The following is a 20,545-nucleotide window of genomic DNA, read 5'->3' as shown; positions in this document are numbered from 1 at the left end:
ACCTGCCATAACGCAACGTTCAGAAAAGTGAAAATTAAACGTTGTTTTCCTTTAATGTAACCGCAGCCTGAGACTCAGGAACTGGCTGAGATCCGTTCTGCTACATCCTTGGACTCCTTCGAGACGGCCCTGAAAACCCACCTGCTCACAAAGGCCTATGACCTCTAGTCGTCTCCCTGTCCTTTATTGTTATTATTATTTATTTTGTTTATTCAAGTTGTTTTATTTATTTCTCAAATATAAGGTACATGTACATTATAGTGAAATGCTTGGTTCTGTATGACTCTCCTGAAATTGTGATTCATACAGTAAAAAAAAGTTAAAGAATAAAGACCAAACACAAAATATACAATATATAAAACTAAAGTAAAAAATGCTAAACAAAATGCATACATTTGCAAAATTAGGTAGAGACTGAGAGGTAGTGCAAATCTTTCCTTATGAGTCTTATTTTTTGCTTTGTAAAGCGTCCTTGAGTTTCTTGACAGGTGCTAAATAAATCCAAGCTATTATTATTATTATTATTATTATTATTACTACTACTATCATTATTACTACTACTATTATTATTATTATTATTATTATTATTATTATTATTATTATTATTATTATTATTATTATTATTATTATTATTATTATTATTATCATCATCATCAGGAAGTGGCAACATCACCACAGCACCCTACCTCCAGGCCCTCCAGGCCAGCATCTCGAGGCAGTACCCTGGCCCGGAGCTCCGGGTCCCGGCTGAGGAGCTGCAGCTCGTGGACCCTCTGCCTCAGCACTGTGTCCAGGGAGCAGCTGTACCTCTCCGACACCTCCTGAGCCACGGCCAGGCAGGCGGGGCCCTCACACAGCTTGGTCATGGCCATCAGCACCCAGCTCCTCGTCTCACTGCTGGTGCCTTTCCTATCCAACACGTCGGCCAGGAGTCTCAGGACCACCACCGGCTCCAGGCCTTCCCTCAGGTGCGAGTACTCCCCTAGGACCTGCACAAAGGACCAAACTGTTGTGTATTCCGATCTGAATTTAATTTTAAGTGCGATTCCATCGAATATTTACTTTTAGGTTGTATATTACGTTTTGAGCTGTCAAAAGTATGAAAATGCGATGGAATGGTATTGCATGTTTATATACAGTCATGTTTATATATCTATATTTAAGGTGCTATAGATAACATTCATATGCACCACCAGCATGTTATTTATCCAATCGGGTGCATTCCACGTGAGGAAATGGGAAGTAGGGAGGCTATTAATTTGCTATTAACATTAATTTTGGACCCGCAAAAAAACGTTAAATTATAAATGAATTAATCAATAATTATTATGGGGGAAATACTTTTGTTCTGCACCAAAAGCTCTGTGGATGTATATATTATTAAATGTATATATTTTAAATGATTACTCTACATAACATTTTTATCTATAGCACCTTTAAAAATAACTAGATGTTTAATATACAGTAAATACGGGAACATGGCTTTTCATGACAAGTTCTTTTAACCATCTCAGGCAATACAATTCAATGTCCTCACATTGCATTTTACTTACTTTGAGAGCTTGTTCATATACAATTAAACCCAACAAGAACAACCAACAAGAACAACAATATCTTTTTTTTCTCAATAAAATTTAGACTTTTGCAGAACTACAACCGATAACTACATTTTGGTGAAATTCCTAGAGATGTGCATTACAGTATATGAGCAACAGGTAGGGGGTGTGAATCATCAGAGGCCCCACGATGTGATATTATTATGGCACTAGAGTCACAATATTGTGATAAATTGCGATTTATAAAATAATTTCCAACTGCAAATTATGTCCCCAACAGAAAACATGGTCAACATCTGCAATATAAATATATACATGCAGTACATAATCTGTTTTATAAATATATACATGCAGTACATCATGTTTTATCTAATAAGAAAAAAAATTCAGTCTGTTAGCCTCATTTGAATAATTTCTATTGGAGTAAAATGGGATTGTCAAGCAAAAGAAATTATAAATAAAAAAGACCACCATGTTTTTAATGCTTGGGGCTTAGAAACAGATGCATCATTGTCTAGTGATAGTGCTTGGTCCTCTGTTTCACTGTGTGTGTGTGTGTGTGTGTGCGCGCGTGCGTGTGTGTGTGCGTGTGTGCGTGTGTGTGTGTAGGTGTGTGTTTTCATGTTCAATGTTAAGCTATTGTGCAACCTTATATTTAATTTAAATACACAATAAACTGATTTGGAACTTACCCTTGTGTTAGCTATTTTATTTTAATTGTGTTTTTAAATAGCAGGAAATTACATCAAATGGCTTTCTTTATTACAAATGTGTTTGCCTCGCGGACAGGGGGGGGGGCCTACTTGCAATTCAGCACCATTTTGTTTGAAAATCCTGGAGAAAGCCCTGAAAATACACAAAATATTGCGATATATGGCTGTATGGATATTTCCCCACCCCTAGCAACATGCCTACAGTTCATCCAGCCAGCAGCTCTCACCCAGCTGATGACCTGCAGGAAGCACTGAGGCAGCCGGTCTCCTCCCTGCAGCAGGGAGATGTACGAGTCCACAGCAAACAGTCTCAGCTGTATGTCCTCCTCCACACTGTCGAAGCCTGGTGCAGCAAACAGCACAAAACAACAGAAACACAGATGTAATCAATGACATTTAACATCAGAGGAGACACACTGGGGAGCAGCGTGGTGCTGAACAATACATCTGATGTGGCTAAATCAAAGAACGCAGTCTCCTCAATGTGGGGGGATGTGGGGGAGGTGGGTGTTCTGGGATGTGGGGGAGGTGGGTGTCCTGGGATGACTGGGAAGTGGGCGTGGACCCTCAAGACCCCTACGCTCTGCTTCTTCTGGCCGCCTCAGACCTACTCCTATCCAAGCTCTGGGAGGGTCATCAAAGAGAAGTCGCCTATTCTCAGTCCTTGCCCCACAATGGTGGAATGAACTACCCACCCCAGTTAGGACAGCCGAAACACGTCCAATCTTTCGCCGTCGACTAAAGACGCACTTCTTCAACCATTATCTGAATAAAAAAAAAAAAAAAAAAAAAAAAAAATTATCTAACCCTAACTAACCATACTGTCATGCACTTGTCCTAATAAACTAACCTACACTGTAGCACTCAACACTTTGACGAACATTGTTACTCAGCTGATAGAGTTGTGCCCTTCCTGATGGCTTGTCGTACAGAACTTGTAAGTCGCTTTGGATAAAAGCGTCAGCTAAATGACTAAATGTAAATGTAAATGTAAATGTGGGTGTCTCGGGATGTGGGTGTCCTGGGATGACTGGGAAGTGAGTGTCCTGGGATGACTGGGAAGTGAGTGTCCTGGGATGACTGGGAAGTGGGCGTCCTGGGATGTGGGGGAGGTGGGTGTCTCGGGATGACTGGGAAGTGGGCGTCCTGGGATGTGGGGGAGGTGGGTGTTCTGGGATGTGGGGGAGGTGGGTGTCCTGGGATGACTGGGAAGTGGGCGTCCTGGGATGTGGGGGAGGTGGGTGTCTCGGGATGTGGGTGTCCTGGGATGACTGGGAAGTGGGCGTCCTGGGATGTGGGGGAGGTGGGTGTCTCGGGATGTGGGTGTCCTGGGATGACTGGGAAGTGGGCGTCCTGGGATGTGGGGGAGGTGGGTGTCTCGGGATGTGGGTGTCCTGGGATGACTGGGAAGTGAGTGTCCTGGGATGACTGGGAAGTGAGTGTCCTGGGATGACTGGGAAGTGGGCGTCCTGGGATGTGGGGGAGGTGGGTGTCTCGGGATGTGGGAGAGGTGGGCGTCCTGGGATGTGGGGGAGGTGGGCGTCTTGGGATGTGAGAGAGGTGGGTGTCCTGGGATGTGGGGGAGGTGGGTGTCCTGGGATGTGGGGGAGGTGGGTGTCCTGGGATGTGGGTGAGGTGGGTGTCTCAGGATGTGGGGGAGGTGGGTGTCTCGGGATGTGGGGGAGGTGGGTGTCTCGGGATGTGGGGGAGGTGGGTGTCCTGGGATGTGGGGGAGGTGCGTGGGGAGGGTGGTTGAGCTGGCGCAGTGGAGGGGGTGGTGGGATGGGGAAAGTGTTGTGGGTGTTTGTTAAATGTTTCATTCACTTTTTTTTAATAAAATTAATAATTAAACGGATATATATATATATTTTTTTAAATAATGCAATATCTCTATCGTAAAGGCTGCAATGTGGCTATTTTTAAAAACACACATGATAAATGAAAGAGAAAGTGTGATGCCGCTGGGTTACAGTAATGTAGCAGGGAAAGGTATTCCCACAATACACTGCTGTAGTAGGGTTAAATTAAATAGATCAGTTAAAGTCTGGCACCTTGCCATTGGCTGTGGAAGTGGGTAGATTCAAAGGTACACCTGAGGAGGAGCGGTTGTGTGTCCTGTGATCTGGGAGTGGTGGAGGATGAATTTCAATTCGTTTTTCACTGCCCCTTGTAGACCAACTTGAGGAGGGTTTTATTTAAGAAAGTTCAATTTGTAAATCCGGATTTGTTTTGGCAGTCTGAGAGTTGTATGTTGAGTTGGTTTTTTGTGGAGGAGATTTTCAGTTTTGCAGGATTTTTGGAGAAAGCATCGAGACAAAACACATTATATCCTATATAATTGTATACGAATTACTCGTTTCTTTGAAGTACATTGTTTACAGCTGGTTATGTTTTATTTAGTTGAATTTTTTGTGGCCATCTTGGTATATACTTATTGTTTATGCGTCTTGTAAGCCCATATGGGCTGGGCATACATCTGTATGTAAGACACAATTTAAAATATCAATCAATCAATCTAAAATTCACAAGGAAATTCAGATTGTCTTAACTAAACATTAAAGGTGCGCAGGTCATATTGAAACTGCAATATCTACTAAAATAGTTACAATATGATATTTTGTTCATACTGTGTAGCCAAGATTGTAGCATTATAAGTATTTTTAACAGATACTTTATTACGACACAAGTACAAATAGTAAACACCAGGCTCAAATGCGTTTCTATTGACTCTTTTCTCCACCAGTGGTTTCAGTGGTCTTGGTGTGGAGACCCACCGCTGCTGAGAGAAGCCAGGGGGGAAAGACTGAGCTTTCTTACCTTCAGACAGGAGTCGAAGGAAACTGCTGGGGATGTCAGGCTGCATCAAGTCTCCTCCGAGGGAAAACACCATGTTCATGGTCTCAATGAACCATGCGTTGTCTGGGGCAAACGTACGGGTGGGTATAGGAACAAAGACCAGGCAATGGATGGAAACACATACAACTAAATGTTTCAGTATCGTATGGGTGTGAATAACTCCTATACCAGTCTAAACGTGAGGATTAATAATGGAATACCTTATCTTATGTTACCTAAAACAATATTTCTAGACAAGAAAACAATTGTCTTTTTTGTGTTTGGGGGCGGTATGTAATAATATTACCACATTCAGGAAAAGCTGCATTTAAAAGTAACACTAGAAAATAAAGAAAATAGTCTAGTCTATTTCTACTGTAATGTCTGGATAATAGACTGCTCAGCTACAGTATATCCCAGGGACCAACACTGGTCCCCTGCCCAGAGTTTTGACAGTGAACCTATCTGGACGTGTCATGAACATTGTGTATTCAATATCGCAAAGGCAAGGACAAATATAAAAAGTCGATGTATATCTTAAAGGGGTAAAACTATGGAATAACTGTGACAAAGAAGTAAAAATGTGTAGTTTGATACATAAATATAAGAAATTATTCAAATATAAGGTGATACATAAATATAAAACCTTATTATTATCCTAATTATATTTTATTATAACATAACTGTATTCAAATCGTGACAAATAAAGATATATATAAAAAACAAATAAATGTGTATACGTTTTGTATATAAAACTATGACACTTTTGTAACCTTTTGTTTTTGCAAAATGATGTACTGAATTATGTTTTTTTTTCTTTTTTGTAAATAATGTAATGTAAAAAGGGTAGGCAATTATAAGCCTCGGCTTCAGCCTACACATTTTCAGTACTTTTCTTTCTTTTATAAATGTTCTACTAGTGTACATTGCTTTGTAAAAGAAGACCGAAAATAAAATCATTCATTCAAAAAGCATTCATTCATTCAACACTGTTGGTCATTTAACATTAATGGATATTTCTCTGCCAGTTCTGCCACTTTCCCCACCAGGTCGATGGTCATGTAGTCGTTTTTACTGACATGGAGAAACTCCAGCATCTTCTCCACGATGACTCTGATGTTCTGGGCGTTAGTGATCCGGAAGAGTAGCTCCAGTGTCTATAGGGGAGGAGATACACAAAGCTGTTAAAGGAACACGCCAACTTTTTGGGAAATTACCTTATTTGCCATCTACCCTGGAGTTAGACAAACAGATACATACCCTTTTCTTCTCTGTGCATGCATTAGGCTTAGGGAACAGCCGCACCGTTAGCCTAGCTTAGCGTCATTCACTGGAAGTAGGTGTGCCAGTGTAGCCTAGTTCCCAACAGTCACGAAAAACACTCCAAATACAACTCCAAAACGTTCCTGTAAACATGTTGTGACCTGTGTATTTACCACGTGGAGATATATATATATTTGTTTTGACATTTTCGTTTAAAAAAAAAAAATTATCCTCTCTTTCTCAGATTTTTTTCTCTTTTTCTCCCCATCCCAATTTAGTCGTTATGCCAATTACCTCCCTCCCCTACCTGGTCGTTGTGCGCATGTTCCCCCTACTGGTCGGTACAAGGGAACCCTGAAGTATACCGCATGCTTCCTCCGACACATGCAGAGACAGCCAGTGGCTCTCTTTTCACCTGGCAGCGAGGACTCTCATTGGTGAAGTGTAACGCGTGGGAGGTCACGCTGCCTTCACCACTTCCTGCCTTTCGCTGAGCAGGCGCCCAGACCTGACCTGTAGGCGTCGCTGTCCACAATGCCAGATTACCACCCACGACTTCCCTCCCGCTAACTCAGCCAAATGAGTTAGTATGACGATCGGCCCAAGCCGCAGACAATGCTGACTCCGGGAGTCGAGGACATTTTTGTTTTCTAAGCAGATATATACTCAGAATTTTTTTTTGCCGAACCACTGCTGCCTGGGCGCAGTGATTTCATCACCTCAAAAGCCCTGTGACGGAAGTTACAGCGGGGCTTTTGAGGTGATGCATGAAATCACTGCGCCCAGGCAGCAGTGGTTCGGCAAAAAATAGTTCCGAAAATAGTTCTGTTTAGAAAACGAAAATGTCTAATTAAATTTTTTTATTTCTCCACGTGGTAAATACACAGGTCACAACATGTTTACAGGAAAGGTTTTTTCTAAATTTCCCAAAAAGTTGGCGTGTTCTTAAGAAAATCTAAGATTCAATGCTGCAAAAAAAAAATAAAAAGAAGAAAAAAAAAAAGCATCAGCCCCATCTCACTTCGCGCTTAATGATGAGGTCAGAGTGATCCAGACACTCGATGACGGTCATCTGGTGCTGGAGGGCCAGGTTGGCGTCCTGCTGCACCACATAGGTGAGGGCCTTCAGACCTGCAGCAAATACACATTCAGAACATTAACGCGAAACAAATCTTTAAAATATTGACTAGCCATTGAAAAAAAATTGTGCCTTGAATTGTATAAACCTTTATTTTTTATTTATTTTTTGGATCTTACCTAGATATTTCAGGTTAATCTTCGGCGATAGGACAAAGTTGCCGATGCACTTTGCAGCTTTTTCCAACAGCTCAGACTTTGGATGAATTGTGTAAATGGCTTTCACACACTCATATAATATCGCTGGAGGGAGAAGAATAATGCGATTTAGAACAAATGTCAGAAGGAGGTGCTTCATTGAGGACTGAGAAAAGAAAAGAGCAGCCTTTATTAACGCAATCTCACCATAAGTGATGTTATGGTTCATCTCTGCTCTTCGTAAAGACTCATCGAGCACTTCATACATCATCTTGCTGGTGCTACGATACAAAGAACAAACTCAGATTGAATACCAGTAACACTCGAGGGAAAACATACTACTCACTACATATGTATATTAGACATTCACATGGTCTTTATTCTGACAAAACAAAAGGCAACTGAGAGAGAAGTGGTTATCAAGGTCTTATAATGTGAGAAATGATACTGAACAATATAGGGATGTCCCGATACCCGATACCAGTACTTACATTTGGGTAATTGCCGATACAGAGTACCGATATGAGTGCTTAATAATACCATTACAGTTACAATTACTAACAATGACTTTGAAAACATGTTTTATTTTCATCAGATGTTCCTCACCTTCTGACTAACAAATTAAATATACAACATGACGCTGTTGCTAGCATTTTAAGTAATTCTTAACATTCAATTTTGTGTTTTCCTGAACAAACATGGCACTGAGTAGTAGTACTGAGTAGTTTTATGAGAAGTAGTACTGGAGTAGATTTATGAGTAGTAGTACTGGAGTAGTAGTACTGAGTAGTTTTATGAGTACATGGACACAGTATCGGGACATGGCACTGAGTAGAAGTACTGGAGTAGTTTTATGAGTAGTAGTACTGGAGTAGTACGAGTACATGAACACAGTGACGGGACATTCCTAGAAAAAGAGCCACATTAGAAGCTAAAAGAGGCTTTTGTACACATCCGAAAATGAATTACCTCTGGTCATCTTTCCCCAGGAAGGAGAGTATTCTGAGGAGCTGGATTTGCAGCCAGGGAGCAGGAACACTGTGGTAGTTAAAGTCCATGGGTAATTTCCCTCCTACAACCTGCTTCAATATGGTAACAAAACTTTCCGTCAGGTCCTTATAACCTTCTGGGTTCTCCTGGAAGAGAAGAGAAACAGCAGCCATGACATGGTATGACTGGACAGCTTTGCGCCCCCCCCCAGCGAAAAATACAATTACAGTCTATTTACTTTTTATTATTATTTAGAAATGAATGCCATCACTGTTGTGGCATGCCTTGTAATTAGTAGGGAATGGACCAATGCGACTTTTTCAGTCCCACTACCGCTACCTGGGCTTTGGGTATCGGCCGATACCGAATACCAATCCCTTACTTTTAATGAACGGTATCATTTTGTGGTCATTGAACAAAAATTATTGATATACAGTATAATAGATTTTTCTCCACTAGAGAGTTAATGTGTCAAACATACAGCAAATCACTTCGCTTTGATTTCTGGCATGTTAGACATTTTTCTTGATATTGGATTTTAGTATCGGGGAAATTCTCCGATACCAATATGCTATTTTAGCCAGGTATCGGTCCAATACCAGTCCGATACCAGTATCGGTGCATCCCTAGTAATTAGTGAATCATAATGGTGAAGATGAAGAACCTTCAATCAATCAAATGTATTTGTATAGCACATTTAAACTTGACACTTGTCAACCAAAGTGCTTCACAGTGGGTCGTGTAGCAAAAAAATAAAAATAAAATAAGTACTCCAGAAAATTAACAACCAACAGACGAACAAAGAAACAGAACAACACGTCAAAACAAACAAGGCAAGAGTCAAGAGTGAGTCAGGGAAGGCTAAGGAATATACCGTAGGCGAGTTTTGAGCTTAGATTTAAAAAACTCAGGCCATGGTTACACTGCTGAATACAGCAACGTTTTTGTTGCTGAATTATTACATTTGCTGTCCAAGTTAAAAAGAAACGCTGTTTTGGCAGGATAACGCGTTGTCCTACTGGCAACGCTGAAATTGTGTTTCCGTTTTGGATACTCGCCAAAACTCGCAGACAATGGTGCCATGTAATCTGCGCGAGCCGGATACAGAGCCGTTGTTGCTCAACGCCCATGCGCGGTAGAGAGCTGCACGGTTATTTCCAGTGTTTACAGCAGAGCTGTCCCAAGGAGCTGCGGCTACCATGTGTTGTCAAGTTATTGTTATAAGGAGCCCAGTCCAAGCTACAACAGTCTGCATTCCCTTAACAATTGTTTGTATTGAGCCGTATTGTATTGTACCCATTCTGCAATCTGTTAAATAAAGTTTACATCCATTCATTCTGCTAGCATTAACATTACCAAGCTGCTAGCCACAATGATATACTGTTATACTGGCGTATTCCAATCACGTTAGCACGTAAGCTTACAAACTTCGCTGCTAGCCACAATGCTATACTGTTATACTGGCGTATTCCAATCACGTTAGAACGTAAGCTAACAAAATCAGCTACAATCTTTTTGTGAGACTAAACTCCGATGTTAGTTTTGTTTCATCAACAAATGAGGCAGAACACACAGTGAATGTATCCGTTTTGTTTATTGCACTCTCTTTGCTGAAAGATAAATGCTACGGTGGCTAAATGGCTCACGCAAGGCATTTAAAGATGGTAGATTGTTGATTTTTTGCAGGAAGTGTATTGGCACATTCAACTTTTCTGATTGGCCTTCATGTTTGAACTACATCGCCACCTACTGCGACCTACTGCTTTGGCATTGTACTACATGTATATACATCACTGTGCTCAGGAGGCAAAAACAATGTCTAACTTGCCTGCCATTACGTTGCGTTCTGAAAAGCTAAACTGACCCTGAAAACTAAACGAAAATGGCCCCGTGTGTAACCGCAGCCTCAATGGAGGGGGCAGATTTGATGGACGTGGGGATGTTAATCCAGAGGTCAGGGGTTGCGACAGCAAAAGCACGCCCCCCCCCCCCCAGACTTGAAGTTGGACCTACGGGTGGACCCTTATCAGCAGATCTGAGGGCCCCGACGTTGGTATATAGGGGGTGAGGAGGTCTGCTAGGTAAAAGGGGGCCTTACCATCAAGAGCTTTATAAACTAATAGGAGAACCTTGAACTCTATCCTGTAGCGCACCGGAAGCCAATGAAGGGAGGCAAGAACAGGGGTGATATGAGCTCTCTTCTGAGTACCTGTGAGCAATCTAGCATCGACGTTGTGGGGTAACTGTAGGCGGGCTATGGTCGACTTATTAAGCCCCAGGTACAGGGAGTTATAATAATCAAGTTACCTTGATCATCTGTGAGTAAATGTGTAGTGAAGCCGTCATAACACCCGGGTCCTTGTCACACAGGGCCTTGCGGAACTTGTTGTGGATGTGCTGGACCTGGTTGGGTGCTATGAGGTAGAACTTGTACAGCGCCAGCACAGCTTTTCGACGAATGATTTCCCTGCAAATAAAGTTACGGACCACAGGACGGTAAACATTTGAGTAAATCCCTCCTGTTACATTACATTCACGTTAACATTTACTCATTCAAAGCGACTTACAAGTTCTGTACAAGAAGTCAGCAGGAAGGGTACAACTCTAAGTGTAAGTGATATTCTTTGTCTCTGTGTCGAACTTGAGTGCTAACATCTTCAGTGCATAGTAATTAGGGCTGACCTTCAAAGCTTTTTTTGGCAATCAAAGCTTCGGGGCCGAGCTTCGATTTTAATTCGAAGCTTCGGGGGGAAAATTATTTTTTTTATTTTTTATCTTATGTTGTGGGACTTGTACAGCACTTTGGTAAACTTTGTTGTGTTTAAATGTGCTCTATAAATAAAGTGGATTGGATTAATGAATTAAGTAGCCCCTTTCGTTGACTGTGACGCAGCCAACAAGGTTTCATTCGGCTGTGTGATTTAATTCAAGGTGGATCGCTGTTGTCGTTTGAACAACTTCAGATTTCATGGGAACTACCAATCCCCCAAATCAAGAATGTTTAAGATGAATGAAGTAAGATTTTGATTATTTGAAATATGGCCTGTGTAGACTAAACTATGCACAGAATTATGTCAGTCTACAAGGTCCGGATTCTACATGGTCCGGCAATGTAGACCTTGTAGACTCCACTACAGACCAATTATCAGTGAATGTTCATGCATTTTTAAGAAGGGCTACTTCCACAAAAAAACAAAGAACTCACCAATGTGAATGTGTATGCATGTGAATGAATGTTGGTGGTGGTCGGAGGGGCCGTAGGCGATGATTATTCGCCACGCTTCCGTGAGTCTGCCTCAGGGCAGCTCTGGCTGCAATTGTAGCTTACCACCACCGGTATGACTGTGTATGAACGAATAATGGACTCTGTGAAGCGCTCTGAGTCAGAGAAGAGTGCTATATAAATCCAATCCATTATTATTATTATTAAAACATCTCAGTAGCACCTTATCTAAATGTTCTATTTCATTATGGAGATTAATATTTATTTATGTATTGCATGCATTTCTACATTTTATTTCCTATTTTGTTTATTCATCCCAGTGTGTGGAATTCTACAAGGCATGTAGGTGTATATGTGTTTGAGGATGATATCCTTCAAACAGGCAATAGTGATGATATAATTTGGGCAGTGCTGAGCTGGGTTACTTTCCTCCAGTGTATTTGTCCCCCGGCCCCACCCAATGGCCCCATGCGCGCGCACACACACAAAAATCGAAGTAAAATTTTTTTTTTTTTTTTTTTTTTTTTTTAATGTTCGAAGCTTATGCCATCGAACGAAGCTTCGAAGCTTCGAAGTATTTAAGACAGCCCTATTAGCATAGTAGGTAGTAATATAGGCACAGGAGATTACTTAGTAGCAAAGTACATAATAGAAAAGGCCAGTAAAAAGTATAAATAACATGGAAGGAAGATACGGACAGACACATACAGATAAAAAAAATATATATATTCAGGCCTTACTTTGGGTGAGTGAGTTTCTCCTCCACCAGTGGTAAGATGGCAGGTATCATATCTTTGGGGAACATCTGACTGACAACAGTTAGAGCCATGCAGACCTCAATGAGGTTGGTGCTCTGAAGATCCTGTGAAGACACACAATACACACCGATCCTTTTCCTTGTTAAACATGTACTGGATAGTTTTGGAATGGGGTAACCTCTGAAAAGTCTAAATAAAGTATGATATATCTTTAGTATTTAGTGTAGCCAATTCATTGTTTCAAGTTTCAAGTTTCTTTATTAGTTGTCATACAGAAGTACAGAATACTTTTATACAAAATGCTTCTTTCTGTTACGCTCCAGAGACTGTGCTAGACAAAAATAGTATAAAATAAGTATAGCAAGTATAAAATAGAAGTCAAGTACGTAGACAAAAGTGTGTTCAATGTACAATGCAGAGTAGAAGTAACTGAGTTACAATACAATATACTATACAGTCAGTGTGTTGTGTGTTATACAGTAGGTTGTGTGTGTGTGTGTGTGTGTGCGTGTGGTAAGTTGTGTGAATGTTGTTGTTGTTGTTACTCTACCTGCGCACTAGAGGGCATAGGAAGGTAATCATAGTAGTAGTCGCATACAAAAGGGGATCACAGGTGTATGGAATCAGGGACTTTTCAACCGTGCGTGTTGTGCTGTTGGTCATGTAGTGTTTGTTTAGTATTGTTCATGTTTCTATACAAACTCGTCCTCATGTATTCTTTGCACCCAGTCTTTTGCAGTGTTTTTTAACGCTACATGTAAATAAATGGCGAAGCGCATGTCATAGCGGACGGTCGGACCTCAGTTTTTGTATCACCACGCGTTGAAAATGCAAGTTCCCTCAAGTGGCTACTTTTGTTGATAGATTGCCACTACAGTATTAAATACATAAAGTGTTACAAGATAAAAACGGGATCCTTGTTTGAAACTAGAGATGATTCTGATTGGTTGTGGTGCTCCTACCCTCCCACCACCTCTACCATAAAGAAGCATACTCTAAGAGCAATGTTGATTCACTTTGTTTCAAAGGGTGATTGTTTTGGATTTGTGTGGAGATTATTAACAATATTCAAGCATTTGTAACTAGTTATTGTAGAGGTAATTTAATTTTATCTTCTCAAAACTACTGGTGCAGCTTTAAAGCACAAGAGAGAAAGAATAATACAAATATGAGCCTCACCTTCAATACAGTGTTGACAAGGAGAAGCAGCAGCTCGTGACTTTCATTTAGAAACAATGACACAGCTAGGTACCCTGAAAATAATATATACACAATCACTAATAAGAGTCACTCATGTCAAGTTTATTTGTACAGCCCTTAAAAGAACATGCCTACATTATCGGCTAGGGATGGGTACCTTTCACATTTGAACCGATACCGGTACCGGTACCTGTGAATCGATACCGGTACCCAACGGTACCTTTTTTCGGTACTTTAGTCTCAAGAAATTTAATTTACCTACCTCAGTCGTAAAAAAATAATCCAAACTTCAAATAACTACAATTTCGACAGTTTTCGGCTTGTCATTGCTCCTACTGCTTTGTTGTTGAATCAAGTCAAATCCTAGGTAAGCATATATTGTGCGTGTGATCGTTGACATGAATAAAAAAAAAAAAAAAAAAAAAAAAAAAAAAAAAATGTATTACTTTTTTTTTCGGTTTCTCACTTGATTCGATACTCGGTAGTACCGACGTGTTTCGGTTCGGTACCTCAAAAGTACCGAATTCGGTACCCATCCCTATTATCGGCGCTTACCGTCTTCTCCAGAGTCAGACAAGAAGATAGATAGCTGCAAGCTAGCCTAGCTAAGCACAAATTAATGGAAGTGGATACGGACCAGCTAGCCTAGCTGTCGGCCAAAAAACACAGCTTCCGGAGTTTTAAGCTAGACTAGTGGTCCGTATCCACTTCCATTCATTTGTGCTAAGCTAGGCTAGCTTGCAGCTAGATAGCTTTCTACTGAATGCACAGAGAGGAAATTGGCATACATCTTCTTGTCTGACTCTGGAGAAGACGGTAAGCGCATTTCCCCATAATGTTGACGTGTTCCTTTAATAATCACAGTTGCATGTCTCAAAAGGGCTTCACAGGCACACATTACAATGGGTATGGATGACACCCACTGACATTGTTTCTACAAGATAAAAACTCCCACAAAACAGTACAGTCTAGCAAACATTCAGTTCTAGGCAACACTGCGTTTCTATGTTAAATGGACGGATAAGAGGTGAATCATAGCACTGAAAATGGATCAGGTAGGAACGTACCAACTCTCTTCTCCAGAACGCTGCCTTGCTGAGCCAGTTTGATAGCGTGAATATAGCTGAAAGAAGCCTCATAGCCCAGCATCTCACAGTAGGTTGCCCTCACCATGATCTCTCTCATCTGCCTCTGGAGAAGACCATGGCACAGATGGGGGAGAAGATGTAAATGTTGTACTTCTGTGGCAGCAAACCACAGTTCAGACATCATAAGACACCAGATATGATGTATTTGACATAGTTCTTCTATGTGAAACTGAAATAAAAACGTACCATGGTGGTGTTGGGGGAGGACACTTGTTCTTTGATAGCAGCGAGTTCACGTTTAATAAGTTTCTCCTCCTCCTGAACAACAGAACATAATCAAAGATGTCAACAGGAAATACCTTGAGTAGACAGATGTCAATGTGTCGCAAGAGCAAAGCACTAGCAAGCCAGCAAAGACCTTGCTCAACAACCCTGTAGCTGGTACCAACTATACAATGCTCAACCACATCAAATGAGATTGGGTGAAAATATCACACTGTAGGCCAGAAAACGAATGCTCGCCAAATGGCGCAAAGTTGCAATATTCACATATATCAATTGTAAAAGTCAATGTTTATCTCAGCTACTCTGCTGCTACTATGATGAATGAATTCAACATGGGGGACCCTGATGTAAACAAGACGAAAGTCTTTCTCTGGTCTGCACTCTGCATCCCCTTACCAATTGTATGTATTGAGCTGTACTGTACCCATTCTGCAATCTGTTAATACAGTTTTCAATCAATCAATCAATCAATCAAACTACTGCTAGCTGTCTGATATCCAGGTTAGCTGAAGCTAGACCGATAGCCGAGCGATTACAGCTCATATATAACGTTGGTTGCGGGTTCGAGCGAACAGGCTCACATGTTTGGATGTTAGTTCGGTGATGCCTCTGATGAGGTTTCCCAGTTTCGAAGTGGAGGATAGTTTTCCAGCTGCAGGTTGGGAGTCTAGAGACAGCAGACTCGGCAGAGCTGTCAGGGTCCTCTCGACAACATCACTCATCGTGGCGCCAAAAAGCGAGCCGGACAGGCGACTTCTTACTTCGAAGGTAGACCCGTTAGGTCACTTCCCCATAGCACACAATCTGCAAACAATTAAAACCAAACACTTATGAATAGCATCAGTGGTAAAACATCAACATGACAGGCGGCCATTGTTTTGATTCAGCAGACAGGCCCATTTGATGATGTCACTTCCGGATGCAGCGTTATTTTCTTTCCCTAGCCGCATTTCTCGGAGGCGCTCTCTGATTGGCCGACGCCTGTTTCAGGGCTCTGGTTAAGCCTAGGCACTCTTTCGAAGTTGGTTATGGTTAGAGTTTGTCGTGACGGCAAGTTCTTTCGACAGTTAAGCTTAGGCACTCTTTCGAAGTTGGTTAAGGTTAGACTTAGAGTTTGTCTTAGAGCGTGACGGCAAGTTCTTTCGACGGTTAAGCTTAGGCACTCTTTCGAAGTTGGTTAAGGTTAGAGTTTGTCTTAGAGCATGGCGATAGAACCATATATATCTATGGATAGAACGCCAGGTAGTTTGCAGCATAGATATCTATAGAACACTAGATAGCTTAAGGCGGAGTCACCAGCGTCACTGAACCGCCGCCATCTTGCTCCAGTTAGCCTTGAGTGAGAGTGAGTGAGCTGCACAGACAAAAATACTCATAACTCGCTGAAATATTGACGGATTTACAAACGGGTTGGTTTGCTATAAACATCAAAGATGTAGTTATGATACTGCATACTTATAAAAAAAAATTTAAAGATGTTTTTTTTTACAAACCGCTTGAATCATAGCCACGTTAATAATGCTTGTAATAAACCAAACCGTTTGTAAATCCGTCAATATTTCAGCGAGTTATGAGTATTTTTGTCTGTGCAGCTCACTCACTCTCACTCAAGGCTAACTGGAGCAAGATGGCGGCGGTTCAGTGACGTCGCTCTCCATTGGCCGGCAGCGCGGGCAAGCTATCTAGTGTTCTATATATATCTATGGTTTGCAGGCTGTTGACGCGGAAATGGAAAAAGACACAGCTCTTCACGCGATTGGGCGAACATGTCAGTGGCCAATCAGAGAGCGTCTCCGAGAAATGCGGCTAGGAAAGAAAATAACGCTGCAATCCTTCACCAAAGAGCCTTCACCACGGATCTCCGTCACCATATAATGTATAATAATAATAATAATAATAATAATAATAATAATAATAATAATAATAATAATAATAATAATAATAATAATAATAATAATAATAATAATAATAATAATAATAATAATAATAATAATAATAATAATAATAATAATAATAATAATAATAATAATAATAATAATAATAAATAATAAATAATAATAATAATAATAATAATAATGGCATGTTTTATGTTGTTAAGATTTTGCACAGAATTTAATGTCTTCCTATTTACAGATTAACACTTTGATCGCCATGGGTTAAATTCATAATTTACCATCCCTCGCCATCTCTATTTGTCTATGGAGAAGTTCCCCTTCTTTGCAGGGCTATAACTTTTTAAATTCTATTGCTAAATTGCCATTATTATGGCCCATTCAATGTCCTATATGTATTGTTCAGGGTGTAGCAACGTTAAACTTTTTCATTCACATATTCACATATTCATACTAAAATATGGTCTAAAGTATAAGTATGTTTTTATCGTTTTCTGCAGCTTTCTTCAGAACGTGATTTATAGCCCTAAATGCATTATATTGATGATCAAATACAGTTTGGTAGGAATCTGTGCGAGATAAAAAATTTCAACTGGATGTGCTTCTAGGAGTTACTACATATCATCTGATGATGACCGGATGGGCGGGGGATCGTTTATAATTCCGTGGGCAGCGTTAGATGATTCATCCAGAGTGGGTCATATGTTCATCATAGCAGTTTATATGGAACACGTTAGAATATAATGCTGAATCTTACCGTGGCTTCCTCGCGCCGCTGGCAGATGAGCGTGGAACAGAATTTTTTCTATTATGGGATGGAGAAATGCCCGATCCATTTCCAGGTTGTATAATAGTATATACGTCCAAATCATGTTGTTTTTTGTTATTTAGTTATTTGCACCGATCGATGTTCACTGTGTCAAGACGGAGTCTCTCTAACGATAGCGAGTGCCCGGACCACATATGGATGAGCACTACCGGTTCAAAGGCTCATTTCCGGTTGGCGATCTGCCGATCGGCCACCAGATGGCGCTCTTGAACCGCTAGAGAGTTGAGTGGAGCTTTGCAGTGTGTCTCAGGGCTCCGAAGGGGAAATATGATTTCGATCACAGATTTTTGAAATTTGACATCAAAAACGAGTTACGGCGTCTTCGGCAGAATGAGCATGGCTAGGAATGACGTCTTAACTCGTCCCCGGCGATCATAGTATTAACAGTAGTGCTTCTAGAGGGGGACTAAACCCACGATTTTTTTTTTATTCAATCATAATTTCACTTTAACACTTTGTCCGCCAACAACATCGTAAATCGTTATTGCCCGCCATGCGTTGAACGCCAACAACGTCGTACGCCGTTTTTGGGATCAATATTTCATTTTTTCGCCATGGCATTCATAATTCATCCAGCCAACCTCCGGACTCCAGCGGGACCCTGTATGAGATTGCAATGCCTCAATACCGCTGCCTGGTGGATGGTCGGGCGAGTTACACTCTCGCAAAAACCGGAAGTGCCGATCGGTGCGTCGAGGAAATCCCACCGGCAGTCACATCTTGTTACGGGACTACAGACAAACACTGGCGTGCATTTGGATCGCTTCCATAACGCAATAATCATGATTTCGGCGTTTATTGATCCATACAAACCGGAAATGGATCTAGGCGATCAGCGTCAAATAATTGGGATCTTTTTCTTCCAGTCTCATCAGCGAAGGGTAAGAGGACAGTAACGTTATTTTCAGCCCGATTGTGCGTTTCTTTGTTTGCAAACAGTCTGATCAATATATCAACCCATACTACATAAAGCCGTTACTGACGATAAAGGAATTATAGACGACCCCCGCCCCCACTTTCCTCCACGCATGATGAAGGATAATGTATACCGATCATATACATTTGAATTTTTTAATGTAGCGTGATAGGAAAGAAACGGCAATCGATAATCTATCATATGCGTTTGGGCCTATAACTAGCGTTTTTGGAATTACAGCAGAAAAGCTTATAAACATACTTATATTCAAGACGGTATTAACACAACAATGTATGAATGTAAAAATATAACGCTCCCCCATCCGGAACGATAGATAATCGATGTTGAATGGGGCATAGTAATGTCAATATAGCAATCAAATTAAAAAAGTTATAGCCCTGCAAAGAAGGTAAACATCTCAATAGGCTTTCAACGGTGGCCCACTGGGTACTTTGATGGGTACAATGGCTGGCAGTCAATGTGTTAACAGTCAGTAAAGAAATAATAAACATTAAAAAAAACATACCGCATTCAAATACATGCTGACTTCTAAGGAATTAGATAGTAGTGAGAGTAAGCTGCTAGTAGCCTAATAATACTGCATTTTAATTTAAGGGGACCTCCTATATTATTCTAACCTGGTATATCGAGTATTGAATTAAACAAAACAAGAAAACTGTTGTAGGCCCTCCAAACATGTAACATTATAGAAATATAATTGATATTAGCAATACCGTTATAATAACTACAACCATACAGTGATATTCAAAACTCAGTTTATTATGTTTATAGTCCCTCATATAACTTGTATGTACACCTAACTACAATAAAATAATTACAATAAATATGAAATAATTACAATAAACAGCCATAAGAACAAATGCAAATGAAATTGTTTGGAGTAAGTACATTCTAAGAATTTGAAACGTTTCCACATACTGTATTATTGAATATTCATCATCTAGTGGGGGACCAGGGTTCAGGGTATTTTAGGTGACAGGACTTTACACACCAAGCTATTAAGTGGATTCCATAGCTGGAAACAAACAGAGATGAGAGATAAAAACAAACGTGAAGATTATAAGGATGGAAATGTGACATCATATATTTTACCTTTATTTATAACTTTTTTTCCTTTTCTTTTTTTTACATCACAGAATAATACCGCCGGCTGAGTTGTTCTCATGAATGGCAAGGTTTTTCCCCGGGACATTTTAGTATGCAACATTTATCTTTTTTCCCCAGCATTTCCAACAGCATAATACTGTGTTTCGATCATCCGTTAAAACTGGTATCCCAGGGGGGTGGGGTTCTAGCATTAAAGGTAAAGTACAGAAATGTCCTTCCTGTGGGTAGATACGATACATCCCTATGTCACTTCTGTTCTACGCAAGTCAAATTCTATTCACTAATGGTCTTTATTGTCCTCAATACGCATTTGTCATCTCAAAACGGGCATCCTAAATACTTAGTGTGATTTGATTCAATTGTATATAAATAATAAGTTCAACATTTTATTCAATAACTGACTACAAACATGTCGTTGTAAATCTACCCTGACAGTGGGACTGGAATATATGTACAGTGCCCAGTGCCGTTGTTTTATAATATGTACAACTAAATCAGACTATCGTATCTCTATGATTGTACTCAAGCAAACTGAAACATCCGTGTCTCTTCAGCTGGGTCTCTACCGTGGACTCTTCTTTTCCGTCGTTATCA

General features: G+C 40.6%; 1 protein-coding gene across 1 annotated transcript in view; it reads right to left on the bottom strand.

The window, feature by feature from the left end:
• The window catches only part of ap4e1 (adaptor related protein complex 4 subunit epsilon 1), a 28,724-nt gene extending 12,705 nt beyond the window's left edge, over positions 1-16,019 (bottom strand). The window contains 14 exon segments of the mRNA XM_084335168.1: positions 687-989; positions 2,497-2,612; positions 5,087-5,199; positions 6,122-6,261; positions 7,389-7,498; positions 7,625-7,747; positions 7,850-7,923; positions 8,612-8,778; positions 10,940-11,099; positions 12,596-12,717; positions 13,793-13,866; positions 14,881-15,004; positions 15,148-15,219; positions 15,768-16,019. Of these exon segments, the coding sequence (XP_084191294.1) occupies positions 687-989; positions 2,497-2,612; positions 5,087-5,199; positions 6,122-6,261; positions 7,389-7,498; positions 7,625-7,747; positions 7,850-7,923; positions 8,612-8,778; positions 10,940-11,099; positions 12,596-12,717; positions 13,793-13,866; positions 14,881-15,004; positions 15,148-15,219; positions 15,768-15,908 (1,839 nt within the window). The 5' untranslated portion in view covers positions 15,909-16,019.
• Between the last annotated feature and the right edge of the window lie 4,526 nt (positions 16,020-20,545).

Source organism: Notolepis coatsorum (genome assembly GCF_963971535.1).
Source record: "Notolepis coatsorum genome assembly, chromosome: 18".
NCBI lineage: Eukaryota > Metazoa > Chordata > Actinopteri > Aulopiformes > Paralepididae > Notolepis > Notolepis coatsorum.
Note: the sequence above shows the minus strand (reverse complement) of the source record. Positions and strands in the feature narration are given on the sequence as shown.